This window comes from Sphaerodactylus townsendi, linkage group LG02 (genome assembly GCF_021028975.2).
Source record: "Sphaerodactylus townsendi isolate TG3544 linkage group LG02, MPM_Stown_v2.3, whole genome shotgun sequence".
NCBI lineage: Eukaryota > Metazoa > Chordata > Lepidosauria > Squamata > Sphaerodactylidae > Sphaerodactylus > Sphaerodactylus townsendi.
In genome coordinates, this window is record NC_059426.1 from 153,636,372 (window position 1) to 153,664,239 (window position 27,868).

The following is a 27,868-nucleotide window of genomic DNA, read 5'->3' on the forward strand; positions in this document are numbered from 1 at the left end:
GCTCAAGAGAGAATATTACCTCTAGGGTTTACTGAAGCCAGTGTGTCAGGAAATGACAAGGGTTTCACACCTGTTCTGATGTGATTTCCTCACTGGCGATTAATCCTGGGATAGTCACCCGAAATATCCAGGTTCCCTCAAGATTCCTCACAGCCGAACTGTGGAACACAGACCAGTCCCGTTTCTGGCGACCCGCCCCCCCCTTAACACAGGATTTTCCTGGACTTGCTTGTATATGCACCTTTTTGAAAAAACACTCCAATGGGAGCTAATAGGAGGTGGGGGCTACACATTTGAGGGTCCGTAACTTTGGCCCCCATGAACCAAACTTCATCAAACCTGGGTAGTATCATCGGGAGAGTCTGCTATTGAAACCACCCAGGTTTTGTGATGTTTGGTCCCGGGGGTCCAAAGCTATGGACTCCGTAAATTTCTATCCCATCCCCATTGCTTCCAATGGGAGCTTAATAATAGGGAGGAGAATGGGGGTTACTACATTCTGAGGTTCATAACTTTGACCCAGACCAAACTTCACCAAACCTGGGTGGTATCATCAGGAAGGTCTCCTAAAAATTCTCTGAAATGTTGGTGCTGCTTAGCTTTAATGGCAATTGCGTAATTCCCCTGACAGGCAGGTTAATTTCAGGGCAGGCCTAGCTTCCAGATGTCTTCACTAGAAACATGTCACGGCAGTAAGTGATGTTGGAACCTGGATGAAAAGGTGCTCGATTCTTTTGAAATCCTGCCGCTTCAAGACGTTTTCTATTCATCGCTCTGCACGCCAAGAGTTCTGGCGTGGGCGTAGAAGTCAGTCGCATGCAAGCATGCTAACGGGCCAAGCTGAGTAGGCCGACAGATTTCGGGCAGGCTGCCCGCGATAAAGCCGCTTTCGGTTTTCTGCTAAGCCCCACTCCACGATGTCCCACCGTGCATTAGCCTGCTTCGATGTTCGGTTAAATGCTTCGTTGGAAGCGTCGAAGCTCGGCTTCCACGCCGCCTCCTCCTCGGACCTCTGGAGGTCAGAGGACAGTGTGGGCGGCTGCGACGCTTCAGCAGATCAATGACGACATCGTGAGTGGGCGAAGGGAGATTAGCTGCCCGGTGGCTGCTCACACCGCTGCCTGGAAGACGCTTTCCCCAACAACAAACCCTTAAGTTGGTTATTGTTTATGGGCGCCTGAGGTCGCCTCTGGGGAGGGAAGCAGAAGAAACGCCGCTGCTGCTGCAGCAGCGCTCAGATAACGCGCCTGGGGCGGCGCTTTTAGCCCCCAGGTCAAGCCGCTATCACCGGGCCGCAGGAAACGGCCTTGGTTGTATCTAGATTAAATTTTCAGTGGGAATTCGGCCTGAGACACAGCCCCCTTTTTTGTATCTTTTAATGGCCTTGTTATTAGCTTCTGCCATTCTATTTCAGTAGTTCTCCAGATTTACCAGCTTCAAATGCACAAACAGATTTTCCCCAACCTTTTGAGCAACTGAAGAGGTGTGTGTGTATGCAAAGGTGCTCCACCTGATGTCTTAATAAGCTTGCTCTTGCATTTCTGTTTTGGCTAGGGAAATGTCAGCAAGGACGAACCGGCCCTTTGTTACATCCCTAAATTGCTGTTCTGGCCACAGGCTTCCTGGGCTGTTGGTCTCGTGAGACAGGGCTTATCCTACAGATTATCATATGGCAGGATATGGGGCTGACTCTAACACCTAAGCAATAAGCACGGTCTGGAGCCGATGCCAGGATTGTTGCCTTATGAGCTGGTTTTATCCAATGGTGAAGCCTTGCCATGCCTTCAACTAATAGATCGAAGAAAACACCGCCGCCTGTTCTGGAACTCTCCTGGTGAGGCTTCAAGTAGGCCAGAATACCGCAGAGAAGTCAGTCTAATCTGATTCCACAGGTGGTCCATGGTCTGCTAACCTGGCATTGCACCTTCTCTCCGCTATCTCAGCAGGAGCCCAGTGCCTCTGCTGCTCCTAACTGATGGAGCCTGTGGGCTGGGTGGCCTTGTGGACCAGATCCTGGGCTGATGCTTTGTTGCCTCAGGGAAATAGAGGGAAGTGATGGTAGAGGAACCTCAACTTCAGGCTCCTCAGGGACAAACTATAGACCAGATGGGGCACCATGCAGGGGTCTCCCCAAGTTTCTTACTCTTCCCCAGGCCATGTGTCTGGCTCTCCATGTTTGTCATCTGAGGCTTCTGAATTAATAGAGTTCAGATGGTGGTGACCTATATCTCCAGATGTTATGGATTGGTTTCATTTGCCTTCGCCAGGCATGGCCAATTGGCCATGCTGGCAGGGGCTGATGGAAATTGTAGTCCATAACATCTGGAGTGTCAAAGGTTCGCCACCACGGGTCTAGATGCACCACAGTATGGGTCATCTACCAGGTATACTGGCAGATGTCTAGACCTGCAAGTGGCAAAAGACTCTCTTTCCTGGGTCGAACACAAATGAGTTCTGAAGGTGCTGGAGTGCACACTTACTCTTATTTTTACTTTTCACAAACAAAATTTGTATGCCACAGGCAACGAAGCCAGAGTCATGCTCTCTTTGTGTATGTGTGTTAAGTGCTATTAAATCACTTCCAAGTCATGGTGACCCTATGAATCAAAGTCCACCAAAACATCCTATCATTAGCGTCAAGCTGAGATCCATGGCTTCCCCTGAATCAATAAATCTGCCTTCAACTTTTCCTAGCATTATTGCCTTTTCCAATGACTCCTATCTTCTCATAGGGTCGCTCCCCACTCACCATTGAGTCAGCGCTGGGTTTCTCTTTGTTCAGGACGCTGGGAGCTTCGGTGGATCGCCTTCACATCCCCGCCAGCCGCCCACTGGCTGCACAAGCGAGAAATTCGCCGCCTTCCTCCTCCTGGCGCTGGCCAAATCTGCTCTTCAAAAAACAGCAACATTTTCCCAAACCCCGAGCTTGGCGCGGGGTGGTGGGGTGGTGGGGAACCCGTAAGATGATCGCCAGCCGGGTTGATTCGCTGGGGCTAGAGCTTCCCGCCAATCAGGGGAAAGAATCCTCCATTTTGTTTGGGGAGGGCGCCACCACAGTGCGCGCCTGAATGAAGTTTACATGAAGACGCGGAGACGCGGTGCACAACGCGGACGTGACGATATTGTTCCCTTTGTTCAAGCGGCTTTCGGCTATTGCTGCAAATTCATTGCAGGTTTAATTTAGTTTGGCGAATCTCACACAGCGAGGTGCTGCAGACCAGACCAGACGAAAGTAGTCGGTGGCGGGCGGCAAGAACTGGATTTTCACTTTATTTTTATGCTGACGCCAGCATGTGCAGACGCCTTCAAAACAAATGCTTCCTGCAAAGCTTCCAGCTGCTTGATGACGGTAGACATCCGGGGAGCCTATCAAAACTTAATTCGCCCCAGCCAATGAAAAAAAAAATGGAGGTCTTCTCCCTTCATGACGCACACCTGTGCCAGCCAATGAAAACGCTTCATTGCCTCTATTCCCATGAAACTCCCGTTCTTGGCTGCCCGCGTTAGCTCCTTAATGGCAAATGAGTGGAGCAAATAGTCTCCGTGGTCATAAGTCAGCGGAGGCTTTTCAGCTGACGCTGCGGAAGGTAATAATTTAAGAGGTAAGTGGGGAGCGACCCATAATGTGACCAAAGTGCAGTAACCTCAATTAAGTCATTTTAGCTTCTGGGGAGAGTTCCGCCTTGATTTGCTTCTTTTATCCCTCATGAAACCTCGGCAAGGTTTGAATATTGGGTATTTCACCGTTGTGGTGATGATATTTCATCTTCTGGATTTTCCCGTTTGACAGCACTCGGGAGGTCCATGATTATGATAGTTCTGTGATAGCACAGTAGTATCCAGTGATGTGAGCATCCACTCCTTTCCTTTGTTCCTTCTTTGTACTCTCCATTTTCTCTGATCATCAGAAGAAAAGTGTGCCAGCTGAAGGAGAAATGTGTGCGTGTTTAGGAAAGGAACAGTGCAGTGAAAGTGAGCCAGACATAGCCTTAGTACCACCTGTTGCCTCGTACATTGCTTGGCAGCTCAGACAGGCACAGTCCAGTGGGAAATTCCTAAGCAATTATTCTCAAATTAACAGGAAATATGCCAGAAGTTCGTCCCACACCACCCTCTGCGATTGCCATTACTATGTGCAAGTGCTTTTTGTTTTTCACTTGTTTTAGGTGGTTAGACAGATTGTAGCTGCAATTTAGTTTAGTAACTGAAATGCTCCGTGTTTATGCTCTTGATTCATGTTGCCACCCACACACTCAAGAAGTTAAAGTAAACCAAGAATCACGATTCTAAGCAGGAATTCAATAGCAAGAAGAGGCTCCTTTATTGTTTTGAACCTACTTTGTTTTTTTGCCGTTGCATAGGTTACTATTATTGGATACACTCTGGGGATCCCTGATGTTATCATGGGCATTACTTTCCTAGCCGCAGGAACCAGCGTACCAGACTGCATGGCCAGTTTAATCGTAGCAAGACAAGGTATCATCTGCATTGCAATCGGATAGATGTTGTCTTAGTCTTTACATTAATATTTATTATGGAACAAGTACTAGTTAAGAAACAATTTGTTTCTAAAATAGTAGGGGTGAGGAGGGCCAAAAAAGCTATCTCCAGTATGCCCCAGTTTGCTTTGAATAGGAGATTTCCTGTTCCATCCACTTTGGAAAGTCATCTCCATTTCAAGAATAGGTCACTGTTTGAGGAGGGGCTACTGTTCCTGAGAGGCAGGCCCAAAGCTCTCCATTTTGGGTATGCTCAGCTAATGTAGTTATTGCATCCCAGTCAGGGGTGTCGCTTGTTAAAATGGCACCCAGGGTGTGCCCTGCTCCCCCCACCCCCATTGCGGAGCACTGCTGAGTGCTCACAAGCAGGGCTCACCTCACCCTCAACTTCCATGTGGAGGTTGGGAGTGGAGCCAGCCAGGCTTGCCCCACCCCCCATCTCCACTTGAAGGTCGGGTTTGAGGCCAACCACGCCTGATCTGCATGTGGAGAACAGAGCAGAAAGGGTTCATTTGAGCCTGACTGAGGCCAGGCTCAGACTGAGCACACAGCTGGTCCTCTTCTACATGTATACTGTTGGTTCTGCCCCGCCCCCCCCAAAGCTCCACCTGACTGGAGGTGGGGCCAACAGTATAAAAGTAGAGGAGGGCCTGCTGTGTGCTCAGTTTGCTGCCTGGCCTCAATGAGGCTTGGGGCCAGCTGAGGCCAGTAGCAAACAGCCGTGGGGCCCCTGGCCCTGCACTCAGACTCCACATGGCGTTCAGGAGTGGCCAACCTTTAACTATACTCCACTCTAAACAGAACTGGGGCGCAGTTGCAGGAAAGGGGCAGTGTGCCGTCCTAGAAGTGACACCCAGGGCTCTAGCCCCCTTGTCCTCCCCCTCACTGCACCTGTGATCCCAGTGTAAGTTTGTTTTTTCTTCCTCTTATGGAATGGCATCTCTCAGCCTCCTGAGACATTATATAACTGTATAAAAAAGAATTGGAGCATTTCCTGCTTGCACCATCATAAATGGGAATGGTGATGGAGCACACCTGTAGTTTCCAGGTCCCAAATTCATATCTCAGTGAGGTACTTCAGCACGATTCCTCCACTCAACTACATTCAACCACATATGTGTATGGTTCAAAAACTATTTCAGCGGCTTGATGGATAAAACACTAAGTAAAAAATTTGAACCATGCTCTGTTGTACACTGATCAGTGAAGTGATGTTTGAAGAGCTTCTTCCTTTGGGCTGGAGATTTGATGTCAGAGGATGATGCATCTTTTTACATCCCTGAAGTTTCAGGCATTGTTGACGCAGCAGTTCAGTTTTTAAACCAATTCTTATGGTTTAAACCAATTTCTGATGGCATCTCTAGCCAGCTCACAAACCTACAATGCCCAAGGTCACAACAAGACCGAGCTGTTCCACCAGGCCTTTGGAGAAGCTGGCCGCTAATGGCGCCCCCCCCCCCCCCTTCTTTCAACTTCTGCAGCCCTTGTTACATCTATGGGCCTCTCCGTCTTCCTCTCAAGAGGTGGCTTTTTAAATTGTCTGGACACTATATTTTATACGCTGTATTTTAAATGGTCTTCATTATTTTAACATTATAGAGCCCATATTTATATTATATTTAGATTTAAAATTGTGAGACTGCTCTACTTATTAAGTTATGGTATGTTGTTTATGTCGTACACCACTCAGAACCCTTTGGGGGTGGGAGGTATAAAAGTTCAATAAATAATAACAACAACAACAACTAACCCCATGTAGGGTGGTTGTCCAGACATTCCCCTTATTGGTGCTTCATGTTCCTTGTTTGTAGAATGAAAACAGTCATAATATTTGTGGCCAATGTGTGGTTTTATTTATGACATGTTTGTGTTTCAGGACTTGGTGACATGGCTGTGTCCAACAGTATTGGCAGTAATGTGTTTGACATTCTGGTTGGCCTCGGAGTACCATGGGGCTTGCAGACTATTGTGATCAATTATGGCACAACTGTATGTATTTATATATGTATATATGCTTAGAAATGTCTCTCTAGACTGCTTTATTACAGGAGAAAGGCCAAATTCTCTGGGCATTCAAATTTTATTTATTTATTTATATTTTAGACTTATAGGCCGCCTCTTCCCCGAAGGGCTCGAGGCGGCTCCCAACATGGCTGTTCTCCAACAGCAACTCAAACAGCATAACTTAACACATTTAAAACTCCAGCAGCAGTTACACACAGTTTAAAACAGCTCAACAGTTTAAACAATTTAAACAGTTTAAAACAGGCGCCCGATCCCAAGGCTAAAAGAAAAAGGAAAAAATAAAAGAAGAAGAAAGAAGAAGAAAGGGAGGGAACAGGCGGGCCCAGATGGAATCAACAGTGGGCCCGACCAAGATGACAGAGGATGGAAGTTGGCAGCCTCAATTTCAATTCCGATTTCAGTTTCAGTGGGGGGCAGTAAAACCGCGGCCAGCCTCTCCAAAGGCCCGGTGGAATAGCTCTGTTTTGCAGGCCCTGCGGAACTCACCAAGGTCCCGCAGGGCCCAGACCGATGGAGGTAGAGCATTCCACCAGATTCCTTGTGTGCACAGTCCTCAGAAAATGTAATGCATGTGAATCTTCTCAAAATCAGCTTGGGGACTGGATCTTTTTTGGCTAAACTATCTGGAGCCATCAGCAGATCCCTAGCCACTATTACTGGGAGAATCCCCCATAGGATACATGTATTTGTTCATTTTTAAATTATGTCCCCTAAACAGATAAATACCTTGAATCCTTGCAATGCTTGGCCTTCTCTTTGCCCTTCCACCTTGAGTCTCCTTTCAGGAGAGAAAGACAGGGTATAAATCCAAGCACTTCCCCTTCTCCCCATATGTAGTTTGTTGCAGAAATGAAGCTTAATTACTAGATTTCATTTTGTTTCCCTAAGCAAATCCTTTGCTACTGGAAGTACATGGCAAAGAGGAAACAACCCCATTGGCTTTTCTTTTCTTTTCTTTTTTGACTTTCAAATTTGCCATTCACTGTGTTTAGTTATTGCAGAACTTTGTTGTTCATTTTTTGCAAGTTTAAAAATATTACATATTGCAAGTAGCAATGTGTTTGCTAATGCTTCCTTGATTACATTAAATTTAAAAGATATTCTTTGTCCTGTTGATTTATCACAGATTAGGATCAACAGCAAAGGACTAGTCTATTCTGTTGCACTCCTCCTGGGATCAGTAGCTCTCACTGTAAGTGCATTTTTTGTTACGTTAGCAAATATCTGCATTCTGCTAGATTAACATGATCATATTTCAAGATATGCTCTCTAGAGATGTTAGCAATTTTTAGGTGCCACCAGTTCATTGAAGTATGTGAAACATCCCAAGAGATGTATTTCCTTGACATTTTAGATAGCATTAAAACCAGCAGTCAAACTTTCCATTATTAGAATGTACAGGACAGTTAATTTCAGCTGAATAGCTTATGGGAGTGAGCGCTTCAGTTTGCTCAGGTTTTTGCGTGCTTCACTGGAGTGTCATCTTCACTTTTCTTTTTACAGCTTCCTTTGATGAAATATTAACATTCTTTCCCACCAACTTTGTAGCCGGCCATTCTGTCACCATCCAATTTGCCTCACAGAGTAGGGGACGCAGATGTGCAGACAAGCATCACGATGCTTCTCAAAATTCTTGGAAGGAAGGACAGGGTTTTTTTTTTCTAAAAAACCAAGGATTTCAAGAAATAAACCTGGCTTTCTTTTGTTCATTTGTTGGTTTATTTAGAATATTTGTCAGGAGCCACGTGGCATAGTGGTTAAGTGCTTGCACTGCCACTCACACGGTCAGCAGTTCGAGCCCCCTGTGGGTCAGATATCCTGGCAGCTGGCTCATGGTCAACTCAGCCATCCATCCATTCCTTGGTCAGGAAATGAGTACCTAGCACATAGCTAGGGGGTAAAGAATAGCTGGGGAAAGCAATGGCAAACTACCCCACAAAAACAGCTTGCAGTGGTACCCTAGGGTTGAACCTGACTGAACGGGAAACTTTACCCTTTTTAGAATATTTATGTACTGGACCTTTCTCCTGGCAAAGTCAGGACCCAAGTGAAAATGAAGAAAATTTGTACCAACCAGGCTACAATAATGACTTCAAAAATTAGTTCTCCCACTGGAGTAGCAATTTACTTATAAGTAACCAAAATAATTTTATAATTTTACAAACTGTAACAAAATGTTTTGGAAAATTGTTTACATTCTCCCATTGGAGTAATGAAAATAACTTTTTAAAATATATATATACAGGTTAGAACGGCACGGCAGTACAATCTAAATACAAATATAACAGCTAGCCAGATTCTAGGTAATTAACTGGCCTCGTTAAACTTCACGGCTGTTAAAGGCAGGTCAGGGTTTTTCAATGTACACTAATGGTTATAATCAGGGAGGACAGCGCTCTGCAATTAGTTTATTCTTATGCCTCTCGAAATGTGACAACCACTAATACATTACCATATATTAAAAAGAACTAATATGCCAATTAAGGTAATCAGTTTTGAGCTGACTGGGCCAGGTGTCTGATCCAGTATAAGGCAACTTCAATGTGTGTCTTGACAAACCCCAGCGGGGCTTACTTGGGCTTCACTCCACCTTCCCATGAGCTTGCCAGTCCTGAGCTATCTAATTGCACCCCTTCTCATCTTTCCATAGAGCTTTATAATATTTGGTCTGTTACAGGGGACAGTGAAAGCTGCCCACTCAGAAGAAGGACTACACCACAGAATCCTGTTTCCTGGTGCAGTTTTTTTCAATAGCAAGCCTTTATTGGCATAGACAATAGTACAACAATAATAAAAAACGGATTAAAAAGCATATACAATACAGGAAATAAATGTTAGGTCAAAGGAAATCAAAGGAAATCATTTAGTAATTTCCAGGAGAAAGTCTGCCACTATCATACAGAGAGAAGGATCAGGATTGTCCAACAAGTAGTGTAATCTAATTAAATCGGGGAGATCGGGTAAATGTAAAGGAGTAAGATTCACATACTTGGATCTGATTTCCTTGAATCTGAGACAGTGTAGTAATTGGTGGGCCAGAGATTCAACTAAGCCATCATTACACGGGCACAATCTTTTAGCCTTTTCTTGCTTATTAAATCTGCCATGTAACAAGGCAGAAGGCATAACATTAAACCTGGCGAGCATTATGGCTCTCCTTTGAGCAGGGTTTATTAAGCAATACAGGTAGTGTGCCAAGTGGCCCCGTTCAAATGGGAGAGAAAAATACAGGGGGGAGCACGTGATTAGGGTAGAGAACTCTCTATCCAATAGTTGACCTTTTAATTTTCTATAAGCTTCTGAATAGGACAAAGGGCAAAGTGAATCCACTGACAGTCCAATAGAGGCCATTTTTTCTTCAATTATGGAAAACCAGGGGTTGGAATGGGTGTCAGAGAGCAGACGGTGAACCAGGGAATTACAATCCGAGAGAAAATGAATTAGCAGCCAGAATCTAAAAGCCCTCAGCCAATCGGCTGATTCCAAGGAGCTTTGACCTAACTCCAGACAAAGGACTGCATAGGGCATGCAATTTGGGAGTCCAGTTATCTTATGAAAAAAATGGATTCAAGAGAATTCAAGGAGTGGTTAATAGCTTGAATCCAAATTGGGACTCTGTAAAGCAATCTCGAGGCGACTTTGGCATTGAAAAATTTGAGGGCAGGAGGGATAAAGGATTGGCCACTGCTGTAAAAGAAACGTAGTAATGCTGACATACTGTTATATGTAGCTAGGAGAGCGGCCTTCCTCTGGGTTGCCCTTGAAAGGTTAAAGGAGAATGAGAGGCCAAGGTATTATAGCACTTAACCTGTTCAATTTGGGTGCTTTTCATTGCCCATGTGAGCTTCTTAAAGCGCCTAGAGAAGACCAATACCTTGGTTTTTTCATAATTAATTGTCAGTGTGTTGGATTCACAGTACTCCACCCAGCGCTTCATTAAGCGTCTGAGGCCAACTCTAGATCGAGAGAGAAAGACAGCGTCATCTGCATAGAGCAGAATTGATACATGGGATATACCCAGTTTTGGGGCATGGCTGTTCACTGCTGAGAGCGCAGAGGGGAGGTCACTTAAGAAAAGATTGAAAAGAGTGGGGGCCAGGACGCAGCCCTGTTTGACCCCTTTGGAAATTGGAATATTGTCTGTCAAAAGGCCTTCGTGGGAACACTTGATCGGGCAACTGGTATTTGTGTGCAGTTGCCTAATTAAGAACAAGACTCTGGCATCAATGTTGAGGGCAGCCAGTTTTACCCAGAGAAGTTCTCTCGGCACAGAGTCAAAGGCCGCCTTTAAATCAATAAAGGTAGCGTAGAGTTTGTTATCTGCAAACGTGGTCCAGAGGAGATTTCCCCTTACGAAAGCCTATTTGTTCAGCCCCCGCTCCTGGTGCAGTTACTAAAATTAGAATTAAAATTACTAAATACTAAATTACTAAAATACTAAAATACTAAAATTAAAATTAGAGACTTTCTTTTAACTTGTATGTTAATTGATGGGTGCTTTCTGTTCTAACAGGTGAGTGGGATCCACTTAAACAAATGGAAACTTGACAAGAAACTGGGCTTCTATGTCCTTTTCCTTTACGCCATCTTCCTGTGTTTCTCGATAATGATAGAATTTAACGTCTTCACTTTTGTGAACTTCCCAATGTGCCGAGAAGACGACTGAAACAAAACACCAGGCATTTGTCACCTGGACCTATTGATGCTATAAACGACAGGAGCCATTTGCATTTCTGCCTGCTTCTTACCCAAAACCTGAGCATCTTTCCTGCTTTGTCACCTTGCAAAGCACATTTCCTCTGCTGGCGAGGAAAACAGACAAGTCTTTAAACAGCATACAAGCTCAAGGCTACCAAAGCATTTCCTTCATCTTTTGGGATATTACTGCTGTGTCATGCAGCTCTTTGGATCTCATGCACAACTTGCATTTTCAGCACTGTCTCCTGTTGTGGTTTTCAAGTCTCTCTTTTTTTAAGCAGACAACTGTTCGTCAGCACCAAATTTTAATATGAAGACTGGATGGGGGGAAAGCATCCTTCTCTTGTGACATTTAGCTTTCCAAATATCAGGAAAAGCAAACGAATGCAGATTTTTTTTCCTGTCTCATTTAAAGCAACTTAGCCATGAGCCGCAGTGAGCTTTGGCATGCACTACAAATGATTTTCCTTCACCTTTCAAGTGCTCTGTTTATAGACAACTTCCAGTGACACTGAAGAGTCTTTGGTGGTGTTGGATAGCACTTCGTTGATCTTTTTTATTTGAAAAAAGAATATATATATATATATATATATGAAAGACACAAGAACAATTGCACCAAGGAAGATGGATAACACAGCACTTCCGATGATTTTCGCTCTCATGTACATTATGGAACCTGAAACACTGCAAACTGGATATCCGTACTTGAAGAAAAAAAAAAGTTATTTTACCACTGCTGAGGAACAATTGCAAATATCAAGCATGATTATATATGAAATATTAAGCTTGCAAGTCAAAACTTGTGCCAGCCCTCATAAGCATACTTTGTGAATTTAGAGGAAAACTGAAAAGACTGAAATTCTGGGTACTCAGTAACTATGTGTGAGTTATCATCTGAAAAAAAAAATGTGAGTCTTAAATCCAGTCGCCTTCCAGTCTTAGTAGATACACGATGGCTTCGGGGTATTTTCATTTTCATTTGATTGATCTGCTTCAAAACATGCTGCACAATCCCAAGGCAAATTGTTCCATTTTGAAGGCCACTCTGTCCAGCCCCAAAAGAGGATATGTGCTAACATGAGAGGATGGTGAAACAGTTGTGCAATTGTTTCCCCGTGCACTCTAGCTCCCACTTCACAAAGCAGGCTCATGTTTTAGCAAAGGTTTGTGTGAGCCAATCAGTTGTAGCACAGTTTGTGAAACTGGAATCTCCATATATATCGAATGAATCACATAACACCGCACGGTATATGCAGATGCACGCTTGTTACTACGTAACACATTTGAGCCTGCTTTCTGGCTAAAAGCTAGGTCTGCTCAGTCAGCGCTGGAAAGATCATTATCAGTGGAGAAGACATCTAAGTTCTCCATCTTTGGTCCAGTAAAGTGCTTGAGTACTGTATGGGCAGTTACCTGGAGCAAAACAAGGTCTCTGCTGCCCTCGACAGCTTAGAGTTTTGCAGGATGGATTGTTGTGCTTCAGGGGTACATTGGGAATTATTGTTGGCTTGAATGATATGCAAGATATTTTTGTGACTTTGCAGCTGAGTTACAGAGTAATCCTGACCTTGTTTACTTAGAATTAAGTCCTATTGAACTCAGTGGGGCTGACTCCCTAGCAAACGTGCTTAAGTTTGTCACTCCAGGCTCTCAACGCCCCTCGCGCCTCAATCTGGTTTCTATTTCACCAGCAGGCATCATGAATGAAAGACATCTGGAATTTTACAGATATACTACTGAGAAGAGAACCTGACCTATAAAACAAATGAGTGAAATCAATGAAAAATTTATTTATTCCCCACCCTCCCACTGTGGGTCGGCCTTAGGGTGGCTTGCATCAGAGTTGATAACATAAAGTACATATAAATTTAAAACCATAAATGACAATAAAGTCTCACTAAGAATAACAGTTCTTACAATTTGTGCACATTCCAACATCCTGTCTGGGGAATAGTCTGGGCTGGCTGCCATACAATAACAAACCAGTAACAAAGCAGTTTAAGGATGGCTTTGGATGTTACAACAGGTCTGGGAGAGGAAATGTGTTTCCTTATCTTGTTTGATTTCTGAAGGAAGGACATGTGCATCTCCCATGATTGTGTATGGTCAAGCTTTCCCCACATGAACCTCTCACAAGAGAGGGAAACATAAGAGACTCTTTCTTTTAGCATTGTGGTCAAAACCAGGAAGCGCAAGTCGCTGGGCCTTCCTGTCCTTCAACACTTTGTAACCTCCAGAGTGGTTCCTGTCACATGACCGTCTCAAATGGCGATCCTAACAAAAGTCACCACACACATTTAGCACTTATAAATTGTTTTCCCTTCGTTCCTAAAGAATGTATTGTAAAGTTGCTTATGAAGGCAAAAAATTTTTTTTTTACAAAAGCACAAGTTAACACTTATTTTTTTAACATATATAAGAAGAAAAAATATATTTGGTGGATTTTAAAAGATGTTAAATATATTTTTGCATGTAACGCTATCTGGCATATAAACAATAAACACGCCGACAACAGAATATTATACAGAATCCAGCAGGCCCTTTCCCAAGCAACTTGGACATTACTTTAACGATCACCTGGACATCTTTTATGCCAATATTTACACTCACGCTCACAAATTCATGTTCTCCTGCTACAAACGTTGCTCGCCCCCCAAAAACTAACGTAGAGCACAGTTTTCAAACGCTTCACCAAGTCTCTTTTAGGCCATCACCATGCCCACAGAAGTGCCTGGTCACGCTCACCATAGAGGCTGTTCTAGAAAGGGAAAAGAGGCAATAATTTAAAAAGAACCCACTTCAGTATCTATCCCTATGATTAAAATGGTGGATGGATGGCTGACAACACGCTTTACATAGAGCACTTGCTCACAGGGGGCATATAAAGGACATCAGGTTAAGATGCAAATCTAAGCCCTCCATCCCATGTTGCCCTGAGGATCCTTGAACATATAGAACTGCATAATAATTGGTTCATAAATACATGTTCTTTCACCTTAGACCGTCAGGTTGGAATGACCAATCTCAGACCGAACCTTCATATCCCCTCACCTCAATCATGACTTCTCAAGGGAATCCTATCAGGTCTAGACTCCAGGGTGACTAGTCACACATTTCATGGTGGCAGACCCTGGTTTGCTAATGAATGTAGGTAAACCTCCATTGTTCGCTGATGAGTATTGGGTGTACCTGTATGATAAACCTGCTTGCCTCTGTGCATGGTGGTTTCATTCGCTCTTTTATGATGTTAAGTGTGTACCAACCAATATAATGTAAAAATTGGCTTATACTTAAATACAAAGGATCTGTTGTTGAGTAATCAAATTATGTTCATCCCATGCAGGTAGTGGGCAGGGGAAACTTTTAGAAGTGCTTGTGCAAACATCCTCGCAGTTTATGTTCTAGCAATGCATTATTCATTTGAATTGCACAGAACCGCTGATCCTTTCGAAGCAAAATTGTACACAGACAATTCATTATACTGGACAGGGTGCTGTTAAATGAGAATCTATTTTTCACAGTTTGCTTGTTAGTGTGAGGAATTCAGCCCTATCTCAGTAGAGTTTTATGCAAAGGGAGAAGTTCACCCGATGATCTCTGGGATGTTGTGTGGTTTCTGGGCTGATGATCTCCTTTTGCTCTTTGTAACAAATATCAGTATTGATTAAGCAGGCAACCCAAGCCCACAGGTCAGCTTTAGCGGTCGTATTGCAAATGGTGGTTTGTGTCATACACGCTTCATCCTTCACTTGGCACATGGGGAGAGGTGGGTAAAGATGTCATGCTGTTCCTGAGACAGTTTGTGTCCTTTTCCCTGACTCTGGTTTATTGGCCCCTTTTTCCATGCTCTGGACTAATCCTGCCATTGCAAAGAGGATGGAGAACTGTTATGGTGAAGCGGTGGCGATTGCTGCCACTGTGCCAGCGCTTAAGCTGAGAATGTGTTCCTTTGCCAGAAAATATTGTCCTCACAAACTGACTCTGTGGGCTGGTACCAGCTAATTAGGTCCAAACTAGACATAACTGCATCCGTATGTCTGCCAAGAGGACACTGTCAACATTGTAAAGTGATTTTAAAAGTCGTGACAGTAGCATGGTGCTCTTGTTCTCCCCTCACGCAGCCTAGGCCTTTTCAACTGCTCGAATAGCCGCAGTGTGGGGGTTCAGCCATTTTGACACAATAATGTTTGGGGGGAGAGGACAAGAGCCTCCCAGCCCACCCAAGGGCCTAATTGGGCCCTTGTGACATTTTAAAACCACTGTAACATGGCAACAGTGTCTTTGTGGCAGCCACAAGGATGCCATCACACCCACTTCGGGCCTTACTTCAGTTAAGTCTCCACCCATTTCTATGATTGAGCCAATGGTGTACAATTCCAGTAGTATCAGGGAGGGTTTGGTTATTGGTTAATTAGGTGTATGTAGGTGTCTTTGAAAGATGACATGAGAGAGAACTTCTGAATGATCTGTACCCATGGGGAAGGATTTAAAACCACTTTCCTCATATTCTGAGAATCCCACAGATTACACTAAGACTGTCTGCAAAGATTCAAATTGTTAAAAAAAAGGCTCTGTATTCCTGCACTATTCTCTTATCCTCCCAGAGGAGGGCAAATGCATATGATTGTATCAGAATTCCTTTCCCTGTTTGTCCTTTGCTTCAGGGCCTAATTCATGACCCAAACAAAAACTCTGTAAACCCAATAATCATTTTGTCATCATTCTCATGGCAAAATAGAATGCAAATTGACTGCGCTTTAAAGGAGTCTGGATTGAGATGCCAAAGTCGGAAATCTGGATTTGCGCCTAAGCTTGGTTTATTGCTCTTACTTTTTCGGCAGATGCCAGAAATAATTGGTCTGATAATCAGGTGTGTCTGTCTGTCTTGCACACGCAGAGAGAAATAAATGACTTGCCAAAGAATGTATACATATTATCAGGGGGCAGTGATGAACAAAAAGTGAAATGGGATGTGGTATAACCAGCACAAAATGAGAAAGAACCACCACCCCCTTGGTTGCTGAAGGAACAACCCAAAAATTTAGACAAGAATATATTAAAGTGCAGCAATATATAAAAGTGCAGTGCAATAAAACTGTATACAAATAGTAGAAAATTCCTATGTCACAATACAATCATAGCCTTAGCAACATATAAATAAATGTGCCAAGAAACATACAGAAGGTAGGTGAATTAAGCACCATCCATGTAAGGCTGCTTGACTGTAATACAACTGATGAGGTCCCAAAACATATTCAGAAGACTTAATTCACAGTGCATATGCTGTCTTTATATACTGTTTTTTTGGAACTTGCTTTGGGATTCCTTAATAGACATAGGATGAGAGAAAGCAACAAGCGTAAATCGGTCCAAATCCACAAAGCCATAATAGTCCAAAATGACTAAAATCAGAGGCAGACTTTGCTTCCTGCTTGGTATACACAGTCCCAAGTTTTATGCCTCTATTTTTCAGTTGTGTTTGATAGACATGGTTTTTGGTAGGGGTTAGAAACCTCCCAGTGTCCTATACCAGAAGTATTCTTCTGGTGGACTGTATGTCTGTTAAATTTCAGTTCGTTATATCCCAGGATTAAGTTGTGACTGGTTCAGTAATTTTATGGATATATTATTCCACTGAAGACTACCATTATTGAAAACAAGGATTTCAGCCAGTTGCGTTGCAGTCTAGCAGCCTTATATGAATGGTGCTTAATTCACCTACTTTTTGTATACTTCTTTGAGCATTTGTATGTTGAAAGACTGCTTTGCTAAGACTATGATGATATTGTGACATAGGAATTTGTTGTTCTTTCAGCAGCCAAGGGGGCGACGGTTCTTTTTCGTTTTGTGGAAGTGATGCACAATCATATAGAGAAATCAATGCTGAAAATGTCCATAGTATGCAACCCATATGCAAAAGCCCATAGTCTCCAAGCCATGTAGACAAGCTGAGCTACCAAACAAAAATCTCCTTCTAATTTAACTGGTTGCCACGTTGTTGTCAATCCCAGAAGTTCCTATAATTTTTGCAATATTTTGCCAAGAATTTCAAAGTTCATATCAAACTTGTGCCTTGTCTTCGCTCGTAAAAAAAGCTTGATCCTGTTATCTGGAGGGAAAAATACAAGTGGGGGGAGGTGTCCAATAAAATTTTACTTCCAGAGACTTATGTGCACTTTCCCTTAGAAACTGGTAAGATGTTCACTTCCATTAAATCCATGTATGTAAACTGTATGTTTCTTAGGGAAAATTAGCCAAGTCTGTTCAGTTATGTTGATTGTGTAGGTATTGCATAATTTTTGAATAGAATGAGACAGAAGGCTTTCTTCTGGGATACCAAAGTGGCCAATAGAATAAAGACTGAAATTTGCTTTATTTCAGATGTATATATTTTGTTTGTGTGTGTACAAGATGGGTGACATTTGTCACACGGCACTGAAATTCTAAAAAAAAGAAAAAGAATCACAAACCAATAAACGTTCAGTACCTTTCACTGAAGGCAACTTACAGACCTAACTTGCAAGGCTTTGAACTGGCAAAGCAATGTAACTTCATAAATATTGCCAAATGTCATTGGCTAAGTAGCATCATAAGTAGTGTCTTAGCACCCTCAATTTCATAATGTGATCGTTAGTTTTATCAGATCTTTTTTTAAAAGGAAAGGTTATCAAAGCAGTCAACTGGGGAAGGAAATGCCACGGCTGTAAACAGGAAAACGGTTTGGGAACATTTTTGTGCTCCTCCCGAATTCTCAAACACAAGATCTCCTGTTTTCAAAATGTACCATAGCACGCACCCACCCACATCTTTCATAGTGGCCACTAAGTGTTTTCAGAAAGTGGGTGGGAACAGGAGACCCTTTTTGAATTTTTTATATTTATAGTATAATGCACTGTTGAAAGTAACTTCAAGTAAAGTATTTTACCTGGGCAACTGAACAATATTCCATACACAAAGTAGGACTTGATTCTGGTTAAAAACAATTTTGCTCTAAGGATAAAATGCGTGATGTACCTAAATGGAACTTCTAATGAAGTCATCAGATGTTCCCGAGTTGTATGTATTTATAATCCAGGTAGAAATTGGCAATAACATTCCTACATCAGATTTTGTTCACTTTTCCAAAATCATTTGTATCAAAATCTAGCCAGAATCTCTGGTATGTACATATATTCAAGCTTTTATCGGGTCTTCAACTCCAACTGTCATAGTTAGAAGTAATAATGCAGGTTAAAAATGGCAGGGTTTGTCAAAGAAGGGGTAGCATTATGGGGTAGCTAGGAAAAGATGCAGTTTTTATCTTTTCTTTTCATATACAGGTGATACATGCCTGCAAAATGAAGACCTTTACAGCCAGATGAGAGTTTCTTAGTGAACTCAATATGTATGGTTATGTTATGTGTGTTCAAGAAAATGTTTTGAACAATATATTAATTTTGAAAGGCAGATCTCTTGCTTGAAATGTTGAAAAGCACTGTCAGAGATATGTATAACCTCACTCCTTAACATTTGGTGGATTGCTTCACCTCCTGCAGCCATTTTGTGGTTGCCTCTGTGTCCCACCATAGCCATTTTGTACGTTTGCCCCACCATACCATGTCAAAATTCCAAAAGTCTCTGTGGGTTCAAAAAGTTTGGGGATCCCTGATGGAAACCTTCTGTACAGCACTAATCTGGATGCACAGAAGGGGGATTTTTTTAAAACCTTGCAAACCAACAGTGGGACGAAAGAAACACATATACACATCCTGAGGTCCTAACATAGTGTTTATGTTGCCCCGACTAGCTCGTCAGTTTTCCCCAGTGAAGTAAATAATGGCTTCCTGGGGCCATTTCAAGTTGAAAAAATGGTGCAAGGTTTAATTCCCTCTTCCTGTGTCCCACTGGGATGCATTATAAGCCCCCTCAAGCAGGACTCTGTACAGGCAGCATAGAAATGCTCTAAATAAATAAATAATAGAAAACTTAATCAGGGTAGGGGACAAATTAATAGAAGACTGGATTGTCAATGGATGCTAATCACGACTGACATTTTCTCCCTTTGATACCAGAGGTAGCAACCTTAAATCAGTTGCTGGAGAGCAGAGGGAGGAGGACGCTGTTGCTTGTAGGCTTCCTAGAAGTAGTTGGTTGGCCACTATGTGAACTGAACTTGATTGGTCTTTGGTCTCCGTATGTTCTGAATAGACAAATTGTTGGACCGGAGCCTTGACATTCCTGAAAATCTTTCAGCAGGGATCTTCTAGAACATGACTGCTTGACAGGTCCCAGGATGAGTCCACAAATTGGGTGTGATGTGTAGTTAGGCTCCGAGAAGCGATATTGTTCTGAAGCCAGTCTTTAAAAAGTGATTGTCTCCAGCCTTGTGCAGCCTTCCCTCAAAATAGTGCTTCTGTATTTCGTGGTAGCATTGGGCCTGATCCTACAGTGGGAAGGTGCATTTCATATTTAACCCACAGGGAGTAATCACTGCATAGATACTACTGGACCAACTGTTTTTTTTTAAAAAAATCATTGTGGGACAACTATTATGGTTCTTCTTTCTGGAACGGTGATAATCTGAGCCTGCGTGGTATGGTGGTTAAGAGCAAGTGAACTCTAAAGAACAAGGTTTGATTCCCCATTCGTCCACATGAGCAGTGGACCCTAATCTGGTGACCTGGGTTTGTTTCCCTGCTTCTACACATGAAGCCTGCTGGTTGACCTTGAGCTAGTCATAGTTCTCTCAGAATTCTCTCAGTCCCATCTACCTCACAAGGTGTCTGTTGTGGGGAGAGTAAGGGAAGGAGTTTGTAAGCCACTTTGAGACTCCTTACAGGAGAGAAATCCAAACTCCTCCTCCTCTTCTGAGTTCTGGAGAGCTAGTCTGAAAGATGGTCCAGCAAGATCTTCCCTTTCGATCAGCTCCGCCCACTCTGCCACCTTTGTCCTCGCTCATCATCATTGTGCCAAGTTTACTTTCTTTTTTAATATGTTTTGTTATATTCGACGTAGTTGTGACCAGTAAATACATTCACAGATGTTGGTTTTTGTTTGTTACTGTTTGATCACTCTTAAGATGGCAAAAAGAAAAGAGTGCAACATTTTTGACAGACATTTTTACCAAGACAGTTGGAGAGAAAGTTGCACTCGCCTCTCAAGATTCTGGTCTGTTCTGCACAGCCTAAATAAGACATCCTGGGGACATTTAAAAAGTGTCCTGGGAAGGCACGCCACACAGATTTCTTACCAAGACGTCCTCAGTTTTCTGTGCAGTAAGAAAAAACTCAGTCCGCTGAAGACAGGTCAACCCAATTCTTCTCATTGGGAGGTAGATGGGTCTTCCAATTGGTTAAGACTCTCCAATTTGTGTCTGCCTAGCTACAGAGATAGCTCACCAACAATAACAAAAAATAGGAAAACTATATATTGCCAAAATAGACAGGACCAGCTGAGTGCAACTGTGTACTTTTGGGGCTGAAAAGGCGCCCAGAATCGGAGCCTGCAGAGCAAATGTCCTGAGCCAACCTTCAACAAATGGTGGCAGGGAGAATCTCTTCAGCTGCACACGAATGTGGAGCACAAGCTGAGGATGAAACTGACCAGATAGCAAAACAGTCTGGCGGCCAATAGCCTCTTTTCCCCCTCGGACGCCTTCCAGATGTCTTCCAGATGTCTTCCAGATGTCTTATTTTGGGTGTGCAGAGTGAAAAGAGGCAGTCACCTCTTTTTAAGACATCTCACAGATGTCTTTTTTTGTGCTGTGCAGAACGGACCTCTGTTGTGAATGTCTGTAGCAATCCACACTCTGCTTGTCTCTTTTTTCATCCTTCAGTTCTTCCAGATTTTGTCATTTTCCATTCAAAAATACTTCCTAGATAGATTGAAATGGGATGTCAAATATTAAAATTAGGTTGTTTTGGTGGAGTTTTGACTGAGTTTACTATACACTATCTGAATGTAGGAAAGTAAAAGTCAAATCCAACATCAATTTCAATGTTTGTACCCATGTGAAACCAAAGACTTTTTCTAGTAAACATTACAGCACCTTAAAAACCCCAATTCTGCAAAAGCAGACTTTCCTTGCTGCTGGATAGACATCGTCCCAAGTTTTATGCCTCTATTTTTCAGTTGTGCTTGATAGACATGGTTTTTGATAGTGCCCTATACCAGAATTAGTCTTCTGGTTGACTATATGTATAGGCCATGCTGGTAGGGGCTGATGGGAATTGTAGTTCCCGAACATCTGGAGAGCCGCAGGTTCCCTACCCCTGGTATAGATTAACTTGAGCAAGCAAGTAGGCCTCACTTGCTACTCACTTAAAAAGCCATTAACCCTGTGCACAGGTAGCATTGAAAGGCCACGGTAGCGATTAGATGCATGTCAACTCTACATCTCCCTCCTAGCTTCTTTGAATGTACGCTTCCTTAAAGCAATGATTGTTAAAACTTTCCAACAGCAGAATTTCTTTTTCTTCGCCCCATTAATTTGTCTGCTGGGGAACTCCAGCACACTCTAAAGTGGGGATGTCGAACTGATTTTGTTACAAGGGGCCAGATGTGACATAAATGTGACTTGGCCAGCCTAGGCCTTCAGGGGAGGTGTGTGTGTGTGACTGCCTTGGGTGGCCCCAGAATGCACTGTGGGAAATAGAGAAGCCTGAAGCAGGCTGAGGTGTCTGCCTTGAAGGGGTTTATCAGGCCCTCAAGCCAGCTGAGGCACCCTCTCCCTTGCTTCCAATCTGGCATGATGGGCTCACCAGACCAGATCAGGAGCAAAGGGGGGGGGGCTGCTTCAGCTAGCTTGTGGGCCTGATAAGCCTTCTCAAGGCAGACAGCCCCCCCCCCCCCGGGCTGGATCCAGGCCACAGGCCACACGCTTGACACCCCTGCTCCAGAGGGTTCTGTGGGTTTGAGTGTTGTAAAGTGATTGGCCAGGCCTGCTAAGCTGCTCTATTGCCATGCTTCAAGAAAGAGTGTGACTTGAAACAGTGGTCTTCAGTCCATAGGTGAGGACTTTCAGATGACCGTACAGCCTCACATGCTGGGACGTGAGCTCCTTCGGAGCTGCCAATTTGTTGCTTTTAAAAAACAACAACCTACTGCTAGCGTGAATGTAGGGTTGCCAACTTCCAGGTGGTAGATGCCGATCTCCTAGGAATACAACTGATCTCCAGATGTCAGAGATCAGTTCACCTGGAGAAAATGGCCACCTTGGAAGGTGGATTCTATGGCATTATGTCCTGTTGAAGTCCCTCCCCAAACCCCACCCTCCTGAGCCTCCAGCCCAAAAATCTCCAGGTATTCTCCAATCTGGAGCTGGCAACCCTGAGTGAATGTGTACACAGCAAAGCCTCCTCTCTTTGCATGCACACTAACAGGAGCTTCAAGATTCTGAAGCAAGATCAGTGGGCAGTGGAGAGGACCCTCCTTTAGCACTGGTAGTTAGTTTGTCAGGACCATCGTAAGCACTTGTCTTACACCCTTCCAAATGCATTAACTTCAATTGACTTTGAAGGGTGTAATGCTGCTTAAGATGGCACTGTCTCTCTGGCTCTTCCTCCTTCCTGTCACATGATTACAACATCCAGTGACTTCCTAGCATGTGGTTGCAGCTGAACAGGTCCAATGCTGCTTCCAGGGGTTAAAAGTGGGTTCCAGATAAATGAAAGGTTGAAGAGCACTGACCTAGAACTCGGCCATCGCTCTGCTGTGGCTGCACACTGAAGGGAAAGATGGATAGTGGCAGGCAGGTTCTGATTAATGAGTGCCATTAATTAAGGAATCCCTTATAGGCTTTTGAGGGAACCTCAAGAGTTTCTTTTGTTTGAAACCACTGCCCTAAACAGTGCTAGATTGAGCTGGTGTGGGGCTGTAGCATATGCCATAAAGGGGCCCTGCCTTTTGCAAAAAATACACAAATATTAAAACATAAATTATTTACTTATACAGTAAAGTAATTCAGTTGTTTCATTTGTAATACAGCCAGATAATACGGCAAATGTCTTACACTTCAATAATACTGCAATTTACATATAGGTATCATGCAAGAAATCTACAGTTTAAAAGTTACATTTTTGAGATTTAGCATGAGCAAATTTGTTGAAAACTGGAAGCATCTTTTTCATGCAGAAGTTCACATTCAGTGCTCATGCAAACATTTAGTACTGGGCCTTTGAAAATATAGGGCCATAGCATATGCTGCTTTTGCAACTAGGTTAACCTGGCACTGGCTCTAAAGAACCAATGATTAACTACAGAAAATACCAGGGCCTTGTTCATTTGGACTACATTTTGACTCATTTAACTGGTGTTGTATATAGCATATTCTCAGTGCTGACCCTTCTCAAACGCAAAACAATTTCTCAAAGAAAATTGATTGTTAATAGAAAGCCGGTGACAGTTTTCTATCGGCTTCAAGTTAATTGCTGGCATAATACTCTCTCTCTCTATCTATCTCTCTATCTCTCTATCTCTCTATCTATCTGTGTGTGTGTGTGTGTTTCTTATTTCTACAGAAAGAATGTAGCTCTTTTAGGTCCTTCAGTACAATATGCTTGAAAGGTGTGTAGCTTTTGATGCTTGGTAACTTTGAATTCAGGTGAAAGCTGAAAAGATCAGAAGCTGACATAACTGGACAGGCAAGGTCACTAAAGGAGAGGAGACCAATGCCTGCTGGGAACTATTTCATTGCAGCAAGATTATAGCTTTTCATCAGCCATGTGTTGAAAAAAACAAAACTTTTCAAAAAGCAACAGTTACGTTCCCAGTGACTAAAGCTCTCCAGCAAAGCTTGACTTTGTTGGGTGAACTGATTCAGGGACATTCTGAACATGGAACTAACTACTGGTCTATGTGGGTTTCCTTTTGATGTTCACTCTCCCGGGGCACGAGATGTGGATCCCACACAATGGGATGTGGTGGCACCTTTTCCAAAAAAAGATGATATACTTTTTATAGTGCTGCTCAGAGATTGGAAAGTGAGAACTTTGTAAAATGTACATTTACACAGATCTATTTATCATGTTATTTATTTTTTCAATGACTGTGACCTTATGCACTGTGAATGCTTTTGTGATATGGGGTTTCTTTGTACAAATCTGTATGTCATTTTAAAGAAAAATCCAAATGTGATCATTTGTTACATGATATTGGCATGACTTTTGATTATTTTTATTGTGGAAAAGAAAAAAACCTAGATAATATGAACTGAAGATTTATATTTAAAATAAACCTAGCAGTCAGTATTGTAAAGCACTATATACCAACATATGTACACACTTAATAAAATAAGTAGGGACAACCAGATAATGCAGTGATGAAGTCTTTCTCAGGAAAAAAAAGAAAACGTCCACAGGTTTGGAAAAGAGACTGTGATGTTTGGAGCGAGACCAGCATTTGCATTTTAATATTAAAAAAAATTCAAGAATAAACATTGTGTGTCATGAATTTGTTCACGAGCTAGAATCGATTCAGAGGAAAACAGAGACGTTCATAGAAGATTAGGAACAGAATCTTCCTTTTGGGGGTTTCAAAAGAGTGGGCAGGTAGAATATGTATTCAACCAACCATGGCAGAAATCCAAGAGTATGTAGCATATGCATTCTCTCCTCCACCCAGTCAGGAATGCTGTAGAGCGAAGAGTCCTGATCACATAGACAGATCTTGTAAATGTGCAGAGCTCTCTGCAGACTCTGACTACATGTGTGGCAGTGGAGCCTGGAGGGGCAATTCTGCTTCCTTTTGCATACGTGCTGTACATTCTTTGGAATACTAGCACGACCCTTTTACAAAAAGCACTAACATTTCATCCCACCTCTGTGTAACATTCCGTTGCATCGCAGCATGACCAAGAAATGTGGCCCAAAGGGCAGGATTGGGGGGGGAGGGGCAGTGCTATACAGATTGGATCAGGTTTGGTGTTTAATGGCTAAGGATAGAGAGCAGGTTTAATGCCTATCCCAGCAATGTCACTGAGGGAACCCCCTTAATTGCTCCCATCTATTGTAATTTGCTAATAAAGCATTTCAGCTAAAGGTTGCTGTTATGTTGAGGCCAAAACCTGCCTGCCAGGTATGAAACCAGGTCCATAGGTGTCAAACTCGTGGCCCTCCAGATGTTATGGACTCATAACATCATGCTGGCAGGGGATGATAGGAACTGTAGTCCATAACATCTGGAGGGCTACGAGTTTGACACCTGTGATAGCCTATGTCTTCGCTAGCAGGGATCCCACAGAAGTCTCAAAGCTCCCTTTGTCAGCAAGAAGATGGGAATAGTCAGTGGAATACTTGAGGTACAATAAAAGACAACCCAGCAATCCTCTTGTGAAAGCCCATTGGATAGAGAAATTTCAGATCTCTCTCTTTGAGGAAAACCTCCACACACAGATTGGCAGAGCACAACGTGACACTAGAAAGCTAGTCTCTTGCAGACTGGCTATTGATATCAGACTGGCGACTGACATCAACACAACAAATCACACATATGTGTTTCAATGGCGCTGTCAATTTGTATCCACATCACAGCATTTTCTCAGCATACTACGGTAGTCAAAAAGAATGGTTTAACTCGGTATCTTTGCTTTGTTCGCCCCCAAAGGAAAAACAACAAACAGGTATACTAGAGGTAACTGTTCCCCCCTCCCCCATCCCAAGCATCACATGCGGTTTGGTCCTCTAAGACAAGGTGAGGAAGTGCTTTGGTGATACTGGAATGAAACTGAGTCCTACCAGCACTAGGTGAATGAGGTGCCCCCACCCCCAGGATGACCTTTGACATTTCATACTAGCTGACTTTTGCAGTACAAACCCCTCTCAGTATAGAACATTTTTGTGGGACTTTTTTTTGCTCCTGCCTAGAAAAAAAAGATTAGTGTTTATATATACACAGCTCATAAATAGGCTCAGTGTTAGCAGGTGGCTCCGTTCCAGTAGGCAATATCAGCCAATGGCTTGACTCAGCAGGCTTTGATGGCCAGTTATATAATAAGAGATTGTGCTATAAAGGGCTTGTAATCCGCGGATTAGCGGTGCAGGAGCCCACGACAGCTCGTTCAACGTCCTTGTGTAGTGTGTAGATGATATAGCAACAGACGGGGGGAGGGGGGGAAGCCTTATTGTTATGCAATCAGCATATTAGCTCAGTAAAAAGCGCTTCTGGTCATTTCCTAGCAGCAATTATTAAAGTTCATCAACACTGCTGCAGTTCTGTTTTGGAAAATGATCCGATGGAATATTTCCACGGCTGGGAATATGCTCCCCGTCACCCTGTGCCAACGGAGAATTTGGTATGATTCCCAGCATTTTTTTAAAAAAATTATAGCTGGCAGTTAATGTGATTTTAGTGTGAATAAACACCCGTGATGGAACACATTCGCATAATGGGTTTTATGCAGCCAGCTTTTTCATGCAATCCTGCCCAATTCCTTTTCTTACTACATTGTCAGCCACATGTGGCTTTTGTCCATGCAGATTCTATGATCCCCACCATAGCCTTTTGGGTGATGAATGTGGACACCTCCCTCCATTTTCCACCAAAGAAAGAATTTGCTGAAACATGCAAGGGATTTTGTCCAAGAAGGTTCCTTTCGACTGGGAAACATGCAAAACGAACATTGCACAGATATCCATTTGTGCCTGTATCTCCATGTGCAAATATCTATGGGCACGCATACATCAGGCAATTCACTTTATTCCAGGTGTGTATGAAATGCTTGAAATGCTTTTTTTAAAAAATAGGAAAACTATATATTGCCAGAGCTGGCAGGACTAGTTGAGCACAAGTATGTACTTTTGCAGCTGAAAAGGAGGCCAGGACTACAGCCTGCAGAACAAATGTCCTTGGGCAACCTTCAGCAAATGGCGGTGGGGGAATCCCTTCAGCTGCACACAAAATGCCAGGTGCAAGCCAAGGGTGAAACTGACTAGGGAGCAAAACGGTTGGGCAAGAAAATGCCTCCTTTCCCCTCTGACACGGTTGCTGTCCATAAACAAACCAGCACCTGCCGCTCTTTAAGATGTCCCCCAGATGTCTTGCTTTGGGTGCATGGAGTGAAAAGAAGCAGTCACCTTCTTTTCCTATAGACTTTTTTTGTGCTGTGCAGAACAGACCTATAAATCTTATTCTTGTGGCCATTTAGAGAGAGAGAGAGAGAGAGAGAGAGAGAGAGAGAGAGAGAGAGAGAGAGAGAGAGAGAGAGAGTGTGTGTGTGTGTGTGTGTGTGTGTGTGTTGGGTCTGCATGCCCACTTCCATGGTATGTGGGCTCCTTTCTTTTTCAGCTGCTGCTTTCATTAGACTCTTCCTCTGCAAGACTGGTAACTATCACCCATGCCTGAAACAATATCCAACTTCAGTGTATCACTTGGGTGCTGTGTGGTTTCCGGGCTGTATGGCTGTGTTCTAGTAGCATTTTCTCCTGACATTTCGCCTGCCTCTGTGGCTGGCATCTTCAGAGGATCTGATGGTAGTAAAGCAAGTGGAGTGAAATGTCCTGTGTGGGAGAAAGAACCATTTGCCTGTTAACAAGTGTAAAGGGTGTAATGAGCAAGCTTGATTTGCATGTGTTGGGTGCAATCCACCCATTTAGCATGTGAGTAACCATGAAGATAGCATAAGCAATTAGTGAAAGTATCTGTATTGTAGTAGCCTGGTTTTTTGATCTCTT

General features: G+C 43.1%; 1 protein-coding gene across 2 annotated transcripts in view; it reads left to right on the forward strand.

The window, feature by feature from the left end:
* SLC24A4 (solute carrier family 24 member 4) overlaps window positions 1-17,597 on the forward strand; it is a 139,649-nt gene extending 122,052 nt beyond the window's left edge. For both annotated transcript variants that reach the window (XM_048485229.1, XM_048485230.1), the window contains exons 14-17: window positions 4,362-4,476; window positions 6,376-6,488; window positions 7,651-7,716; window positions 11,038-17,597. In XM_048485229.1, coding sequence (XP_048341186.1) covers window positions 4,362-4,476; window positions 6,376-6,488; window positions 7,651-7,716; window positions 11,038-11,190 — 447 coding nt within the window. In that variant the 3' untranslated portion in view covers window positions 11,191-17,597. The remainder of the gene's footprint in view (window positions 1-4,361; window positions 4,477-6,375; window positions 6,489-7,650; window positions 7,717-11,037) is intronic.
* Window positions 17,598-27,868: the final 10,271 nt, after the last annotated feature.